This window comes from Leptodactylus fuscus, chromosome 5 (genome assembly GCF_031893055.1).
Source record: "Leptodactylus fuscus isolate aLepFus1 chromosome 5, aLepFus1.hap2, whole genome shotgun sequence".
Taxonomy (NCBI): domain Eukaryota; kingdom Metazoa; phylum Chordata; class Amphibia; order Anura; family Leptodactylidae; genus Leptodactylus; species Leptodactylus fuscus.
The window spans coordinates 115,932,171-115,941,488 of record NC_134269.1 but is presented as its reverse complement, the minus strand read 5'-3'; the positions used below and the strand labels follow the sequence as shown (position 1 = coordinate 115,941,488).

The 9,318-nt window shown below is 45.1% G+C and overlaps 1 protein-coding gene across 1 annotated transcript in view; it reads left to right on the top strand.

Annotated features, from left to right (window-relative positions):
- Positions 1–309: 309 nt before the first annotated feature.
- RSBN1L (round spermatid basic protein 1 like) overlaps positions 310–9,318 on the top strand; it is a 50,607-nt gene continuing 41,598 nt past the window's right edge. Inside the window, exon 1 of the mRNA XM_075274098.1 lies at positions 310–874. Coding sequence (XP_075130199.1) covers positions 364–874 — 511 coding nt within the window. The 5' untranslated portion in view covers positions 310–363. The remainder of the gene's footprint in view (positions 875–9,318) is intronic.

Sequence of the window (9,318 nt, the reverse complement as noted above, 5' to 3'; positions counted from 1 at the left end):
CACTAGCAGCACAACCTCACTCCCCCCCCCCAGTCCATGCACTGAGCTCGGGAGCGTAGCAGACACGCCTCCCCTCACACCCTCCGGCAGGCCAGCTCGCTCCGGCAGGAACCACCTCCCTCACAATCCACCGCTCCTCCTTCCCTCCGCGGCGATACTAACAAAATGGCCCCGACTCCCATATGCTTCTCCGACTTCTACATTGCCGTCATACGCTTAGGCACGCCCCTTCTTAGTCACGCGATTGGTAGTTATTGTCCAAATCCCGCCCCACCCTCGAGGTGCGATTGGTTAGCCTCCTATGCCCCGCCCACTACTCCCTGGCAGCTCGGCGGCGGAGTCTAGGCATCGCAGGAGCCCAAAATGGCGGAGCTGTGGAATAGTGTTCGTGCTGCGCCAGCTGAGAAACATGAACCGCTGCCCAAACCGAGAGATGTAATTGTGGTGAAATCCAGCGCAGAGGGAAAGCCTCGCCCGCCGACCTCTTCCTCCTCGTCCTCTTCCTCCAGCACGAGCAGCCGTGACCTGCATCCCGCCAAGAAAATTCGGACAGATGAAAAGGTTTCCAAGCCGAAGCGTGTGAATGGCGAGGGTGGAGGGGGCGGGAGTCATCGACCTGGATCGGGCTATGCTACTTCAGCGACATGGAGTGCCCCGCTAGCGGCCGGCGGCAGCCTGTGCCTCGCCCCGCCCGGCTCGACCCGCTCCCTGCAGTCAGCGCCTCCGCCCGCTCGTCTCTTACCGAGCGAGAAGCCCCGGAAACCGAGTGAGAAGCGGGAGAAGGAGAAGAAGAAGCCGCGGCGCGAAGATGGCGCGGAGGAGAACGGGGATGTGAAAGCTGCTGTCCCCAGCCTGCCCGCTGCGCCTGTCACAGGTGAGTGTCATGCCCGCTGCCTCTCCCGGGGATGTGCCTGGCATTCCTGGCAGTGACATACATGGCGGCGGGGGATTCCTGTGCATGCTGCAGCTGACATGTAAACACTGCTGCCTGTGCTTACTCTCTAGTAGATGTGTCACGTCAGTCACTGGGCCATTCATTCTAGCTCTGTCCATATGTGACGTGCTGGGACCAGGGCCTGCTCTCCTGCACTGCACATGTCTTGTGGTATCTCACCTCTGTATACATGCCTCATGCTCCAGACACTGTTAGTAAACATCTAGCCTTGTCCCTGTCCCAGTGGCTCTGGTTTGGGGCATGAAAGTGCCCTATATCAGTGAGTGTCTATACAGAGCAATGGTTTCATCTGTAGGATGATCACTATCCTTTATGACTTAGTTTGTTTTGCTATACTCGTTCTGGTATATGTATTTTGTTGTTGCACCTTTTCAGGCAGGGGCTTAGTTTTTTGTTTTTTTTTCCTGCGTGGCCAGATACGACCCCCATCACTCTGAGGTAAATGACCACAGACCCCATAGAACAGAGACTTATGTAATTCCACTGTTACTCTAAGCTTTTCATCTATGATGGACATAAAACATACCTTTTGTTCAGAATGGATCCTATAGAATTTGTAGGAGGTATTGATACCTTAGTTTATTAAGATTTTTTTTGAGGAATCTGACAAGATGAGGAGAGGGTAATCTCATCCTAACCGGTAGTATATTTGTGATTGTCATCTTTCTTTATTTGGGTGTTTGCTTGAAGTTGAACACTCAGGATCTCTCAACCTTATGGCAAAATCTTAGTGACAGTCATGTGACAATTAGGATTCAAGGAGTTGAGCAGGATTGAAAAACATTGCTGCTTTCTTCTTCTTAAATTAGTCACATGGCCATGCCGTAGCTCATTCCCTTTAATATTAATGGAATGGAGCTATGGCTTTACCATGTGACCAACGGATGCCACGTTTACTGGATGCTAGACTGCAACTTAAAAGGATTTTCAAAAATAATTAAGAAACGGGTAACAAAATAAACCCCCCCAAAAATACTCTCCTGGTTCTGGACCAGAAGTGCCGTGAATACTGGTGGTGGATCTGCAGAGGTGGGCTTTAAGGATTAAGTGTGAGGCATTTTTTATAGAAGAACAGGGGCATGCGTTTGAATCATAGGTCACGTAGTAGTTGTCAGTTGTATCTGCAGACAGCAGAGAAACACCTGTTTGCATAGCAATCCATGATAGAAAAAAGAAGTCCCATTGTAATCATGGGACTTACTGAAGATGGTGAGAAGGAAGATGATAACGACACTAGGAGAGATTTATCAATCCCTTTACGTCAGTTTTCTGGTGTGGGTTATAATAGAAATCTCTAGATTAACATTCTGATGTTGGCATGTGCAAGTGTCTTGAGCTTTTAAAAGGCTACAATAAAACGACCAAGGGTAAAAATGGCCATGACAAGCATCAGTTTTTCACGGGTGTCTTGCACCTAAGGGGCACCTTTTTTCTCGGACTTCCCGTACATTTGAGTATATCAGGGATCCGTAAAAGTGGACAAGAATAGGACAAGACCTATATTTTAATGGTCCATTACAATGGACCGTCAAAATAACGGTTATGTGAATGCCTCCCAATTATAGACATTGAATTCAATGAAACGTCTGTTAACATCTTAATGGAAGATGACATGATAGTACGTCATTTTAATGTCACCCGCTCAGAAGCTGAGCGGGTGTCAACTGTAAGCAACAGCTGAGACACACATGTAACACTCGCGACCGGAGTTGAGCTCCAATTGCGGGTATTAACACCTTAGATGTCGCGGTCAATCATGACCACAGCAACCAAGGGGTTGCCCTAGCGATCCAATACCTTTACGATCTCCGATCACTGGTTCATATTTAATATTGGAAGAAATTAAATATGTGGAAAAACCATATATTTACAAGTATAAAAAAAATAAATGAAAACCCCCAATAAAGTGCCCCTTTTCCCCTTCTACAGTATAAAAACACATAATACAGTATAAAACACTACATATTTGGTATCGCTGCATCCGTAACAAACTACAATAAAAGATAAACAATTAGTTAACCTGCACAGTAAACGTCAGAGGAAAAAAAAGGTAATAAAAACACTAAAAGAAATAATTTTTGCCATCCTGCATCAGATAATATGGATTTAAAAGTGATTAAAAAGTCATATATGGCCCAGAATGGTACCAATAAAAAGTAGAGCTTTTCATGTAAAAAGTACATGGTTAAACAGCTCTGTCAATATAAGGCTGCTTTCACATGGAGTAACACTCCGCTCATTCCGACACGTAAACACTTGTCAGAGTGTGCAATGTAAAACAGAATCCCATTGACTTCAATGGGTTTGGTCTTACGTGCGCTACACATTGAAAGCAATAATTAAAAAAAAAGCCTCCCAGTTCAATGGGTAGCGTGCGTAAGACCGAACCCATTGAAGTCAATGGGATTCTGTTTTACATCGCGCACTCTGACAAGTGTTTACGTGTCAGAATGAGCGGAGTGTTACTCCGTGTGAAAGCAGCCTAAAAATAAAAATTGTTTGCCTCTCAGGAGATGGCAGTGGAAAAATAGATTTCCCCCCCCAAAATTGATCTTTATACTACAAAATTATAAACGCTTAAAGAAACTACCATATATAAACTTGGCATCTCCATGATCGTACCGACCCATAGAATAAAGGTAAATTATTTATGTTGTATGGCAAAGGGCAAAAATTTTTAAATGTTAGAAAGCAATGCCCAATTTTTATTTTATTTTTTTATAAATCCACACAGTTAAAGAGGACCTTTCACCATTTTTCCCACAGGCAGTTCTATATACTGCTGGAAAGCTGACAGTGCGCTGAGTTCAGCGCACTGTCGGCTTTCCCGATCTGTGCCCGGTGTGAAGAGCTTACGGTCCCGGTACCGTAGCTCTTCTATGGTCAGAAGGGCGTTTCTGACAGTTAGTCAGAGACGTCCTTCTTCACAGCACAGCCAATCGCGCTGTGCTGTGAGAGCCGGGAGGAACGCCCCCTCCATCTGCTTGCAGTACTCGTCCATAGGCTGTATTCACACTGAGTAACGCTGGCGTTTTTTGTGCTTATTTTTGCACATAGCGCCGCGTTAACGCCGGGCAACGCCACCGCAAAATAGCGCCGCGTTAATGCGGCGTTAACACGGCGCTATGTGCAAAAATAAGCACAAAAAACGCCAGCGTTACTCAGTGTGAATACAGCCATAGATGAGCATTATCAGGGAGGGAGGGGGGAGTTCCTCCCCACTCCACAGTACAGCGCGAGTGCAGTTTTCAAAACAGGGTCACTTACACTTTACTGGTACTCTAGAGGCTCTGCAAACATCACATGGCATGCAGATACCAAACATCTAAACTTGTACTCCAAAAGTCATACAGCGCTCCTTCCCTTCTGTGTCCTGCTGTGTGCCAAAACAGCAGTTTATGCCCACATGCCAATGTACTTAATGTCATATGTGGGTATAAACTGCTGTCTGTGCACAGCCGGGCAAAGAAGGGAGGGAGCACTTATCTTGGGTTTTGGAGCACAGATTTAGACAGTTTCTTTTTGGCCATCACAACACTTTTGCAGAGCCCCTGAAATGCCAGTAAAATGGAATTCCCTGACTTTTTACCCCATTTTGGAAACTTTTCCTCTGGAATTTATCCAAAGTCACAGTGAGCATTGTTAACCCCTATTTATTATGCTTACTTATATAGTGCCATCATATTCCGCAGCACTTTACAGATATTGTCAGTCACTGTCCCACATAGGGCTCACAATCTACATTCCCTATCAGTATGTCTTTGGTATGTGGGAGGAAACTGGAGTACCCGGAGGAAACCCAAGCAAACACGGGGAGAACATCCTTGCAGATGTTGCCCTTGGCAGGATTTGAACCTAGGACTCAAGTGCTGCAGTGATGACCACTGAGCTACCGTGCTGCCCATACCCTAAACATTGCATTCATTTATCTTCCAAACAACTGATGGTGAAAGGAAAAAATTGCAATTATACCAGGAATACGGAATTTCAGTGTGCAGTATGTTGTACCGAGCTTGTATCGTCCACAAATGCTGTTGTGTCCAGGGTACCTGTTTACCAGTTTTTGGACTGTGTCTCTGTGCTGACTCAAGCTGGGCACCAAAATGGCGGATCTCTGGAAAAATAACAATTTTCACTTTTCATTATCAGCTGTGTATTCATTTCTGGTAATTAAATGGATGCAACACTCAAGTGTTAAAATTGCTTGCTATGACATTTAAAGGGTGTCTGTTCCAAAATGGGGTCACATGTCTGTAGATTCCACTTTACTGGCAATTCAGGAGCTCTGCAAAAGTGGCACGACGTCCAAAAACCAATATACTACAATCGCTGTTTGTCTGCACTGCAGTTTTTACCGCATATCCACTTTGCTCTGACCGTAAAATGCCACTGCCTTTCTGCTGCAGGCAAATTGCGGTGTTTATGCCATGTGGGCCCTTGCTTTAAAAAGTTTTTTTAGTAGCACTTTGTGCTATTAAATAAAATTTTAAAAGTGAAAAACAGACAGGTTTTCTACTGTTAGTTTATATTTTAAGGGATATAAAGAAAAAATAAAAAACATGCAGAAATAAAAGCTTAAGGGTCAGTTCACACGTGAACTGCCCGCGCGTGTTTTGACACAGAGAGAGACGCAGTGAGCCGCGTCTCTCTCTTGTCAAAACCCGCCTGCCGTGACCATCGCGGTCGTGGCTTTCCCCTCCACTGTCGGCTCAAATGAATGAGCCGACATAGGAGGGAGCTGCCGGGGGCGGAAGCCGCGCGGCTTCCGCCTGAAGAAAGGGCATGTCCTTTCTTTTCTCCGCTACCGGCAGCCCGCCGCTAGCGGGAAAAAAAAGCCCGGTGGTCTACATAGACCACCATTGTAAAGGGGCAGATTTTGAAGCGAAATCCGCTGTCAAAATCCGCCCCTTTGCCTACGTGTGAACTAGCCCTAAAAATAAAGCCCTGTGTGTCACAGAGAAAAGCTGCAGAAATGAACACAACGCAATAAAATAACGCAAATGATAAAAACGTTAGAGTCCTTAAAACTACAAAAGGGCTTGGTGTATTCTGTACATTTTACATGTGTAAAATGTAGTTAGCCATTGAGTTCAATGGCATGTTCATATAACGCATGTCATCTTGCGCGTTCTACGAAAATGTGTCTGGTCCTGAAACAGAAATTGGTCTAGTACTCTAGTGGTTAAGCTCTATTCACACAAATGATGTTGATGGATGTGTGACAGTAGTTTTATTTAATGGCCTTCACATGTCTTCATTAAAACAATTAATTGAAATGGGGTTATTCACATGAACGTTTTCACGCCCAAATGTTTTATTGCCTATGAATAGTGTAAAGCATTAACTAGTGATGGATTGACAGAATAATCAACAGTACCAAGAATGGACGAGTTTAAAGAGGACCTTTCTCCACCTCCAATAAGTCCAGCTCTTTGCGTAATCTGATTGGTTCCATTTAATTCTGGCAACAGTTGGAATTTTTTCTCTAGCCTCTACTGTTCCTGTGCAATCAACGCTGGTAGAAGGGCACTGTGAGGCAGGATCCGACAAAGGGTGTGATTCTGAGCTCTGACACTGGCTGCTTCTGATTGGAGCTCTGAGTCACACCTCCTGCCTGACACGCCCTGCTTTACAGTACAGAGCTTAAATAGCACATCAGACATCAAAAAGAACAGCACTGATTGCTCAGGAATAATGGGGGCTTGAGAAAAAATTCCTGCTTTGCCAGAATCAGTGGAGTAGTGTCTATTAATAAATGCTTTGAACTTGAATCCGTGGACATGGTGAAAGGCCCCCTTCTAAATTTCTAGATTGTCTATAGAGTATATACGTCCAGAAGGTGGTTATCTAGTTCTGCAAGGATGTACAGGTACGTCCTTACAGTTTTCAGCAGCTGCACAAAATCATGCAGCTGCTGAAACAGGGAGCTGGCTGTAACATCAGCCGGAGCTCCCAGAGAGGAGGCGGGGAAGGTTTATTACCTTCCCAATCGGTGTGTATAGAGCGCTCTATACACAGTTATGGGTGGCTGCCCTCTGACCTGGCGGTCACTTAACCAGAGTCTTAGAGCTGGTACCTGCACTTGTTGCTTAGGAACAGTTGAGGCTAGAGATAAAATTCCCACTGTACTGGAATCTAAGGAGCAGCACCTATTAACAGATGCAAAGATCTTGAACCTGTAAGAGGTGATGAAAGGTGCTCTTTGAGGGTAAGTTCACAAGGCGGATTTTGCTGCAAAATCCACTGTGGAAGTCTTACTGCTGATGGCAGAAAGATTTCCTACTCCCATTTGCTTCAATGAGTGATTTGGGTAGATTCTACCTGAAGATTTGGGAAGGATGCCCCCCAGTAGTGCCGGGCTACCTGTAAAAGCCAAGGGTCACCATTAGTCAGTAGGGTCTGTTGCACTTCTTTGCTGTCTGTCTTGTGATGGAGCCATCACTGCAGAATGTTCTTATTTCTCTGGTCCTATGACTGAGCAGAGTAACAGAAATGATGTGCAGATATGAACAGAGGTAAAGTCAGGTCACTATGATCTGTATGTGTTCCATTCACTGCATTAGGTAGACAATATATAAATGGTTTGTGATCCTCCAAGTGTCCTCTTCCCCAGTGTACGTTCCTGAGTATATGTGTAGCAGTTCCCTGGTAAACCCCCTTTTCCACGGATGGAGACCAATGATGAAGCTTAGGGGATGTGTCTGACAACCTCAGACTCCCTTTAGACACTGTAAGTAAACTATAGTTGCAGATTTTAAGTGCTGTAAAATGAAGCTGAGCTACTAAAACGGAGTGAAATCAGAGAAAAATAATCATCCCCTGTAGCTACTGACGTGTATACCAGTCTTCAGCTCCCTTCTGGACAGTAACTTTAACATTATGCAGTTTTGCCTTGTGTTGAGAAAATCCTTTTGATACGTTTGTCACTTTTAGTGTCATTCTAGGTAACTGGTGTGGGGAAGTTAGCTCGGTAGAAGCAGTGGTGCAGACCCAAACAGTCAAGACAAGGATACAAAATATGCAGCTAAAACTGGTTTATTTGAAAAAAAAAAAAAAAAAAATCCCAGCAAAATAAATAAACCTTTAAATCGGGTACCGGATAAGCCAAATAAAATACAGCCTTAACTTCAGGAAAAAAGACAAAACCTGCTTGGCTAAGCGCTAACTAAACAGAAATTACTATCTGTACGTGTGGCTTACTATCAACCACATGACCAAAACAAAATAGCACAGGGTCTCTCACCAAGCTCTCAGTGTATCAGGACAGACCCTGCCTCTTCCTCTCCTCCCAGGTTCTGCCATGAACTGCAGGTGCTGCAGCCTTTTATGGGTTAGTAATGAGCGTAGGATTTACACCTGTGCTGGGGCCCACTCTAGATCCGCCCTGGACCACACATATGTCAGGAATGTGAAGGAGATATACCGTGACAGCACTTTACCTGTCACCTTCTCACACTGGTTACTTGTAATTAGAGATGAGCGAGTACTGTTTGGATCAGCCGATCCAAACAGCACGCTCGCATAGAAATGAATGGACGTAGCCGGCACGCGGGGTGTTAAGCGGCCGGCCGCCGTCAAAGCGGAAATACCAAGTGCATCCATTCATTTCTATTGAGCGTGCTGTTCAGATCGGCTGATCCGAACAGTACTCGCTCATCTCTACTTGTAATGTGTTACTGAGCCTGGTATAGTATTTAGTAAATCCACTAAATGAATCAGTTTTACATGTTATGTTAAAGTACCCACCACCAGCTAACTTATCTATTGTAAGAATATGCCATGGTTGTCTGCTTTTTTTTTTTTTTTTTTTTTTTTTTTTATGTGATCCGTGATCTTAAAGGGGATGTCCAAAGAATATTTCAGAAACAGTCCCCCTCAGCAATCCTCTGCTGCCTCCACACTCTGCCTGGTTTCCTGCTCACCTCTGCCTCTGGACTTGACTGCTGTAGGAGGGCACCACTGCTGCTCAGTTATCTGCTGCAGCATGGGAGTGGTGGGGGAACGTTAAAGGGGTTGTCCGGGATAAATGGAACTTCCTACACTAATCTAAACATCCTCCTCCTACTTGTAAATAACATAATTTATCAAAATTGTACATTTTATGATTATCCAGTGATGATATGGATCGTCACTACTACTTCCCCCCACACCGCCTTTCCATCCACTCTATTATACTTACCTTCCAGGCTTCTACCTGCAGGATGGTTCCTCCTTTTCGGACTGCTGACGCTTCTCCTAGCGTTACTCTGTGCACTGCTGCTGATAATCCACCTCTGCTGCGCAGCTCCCACACCTGCACAGTATAGGTGGATCCTTCGCTACAGAGCAGCGCAGGAAGAGGAGCGTGCACCTTCAGAATCAGT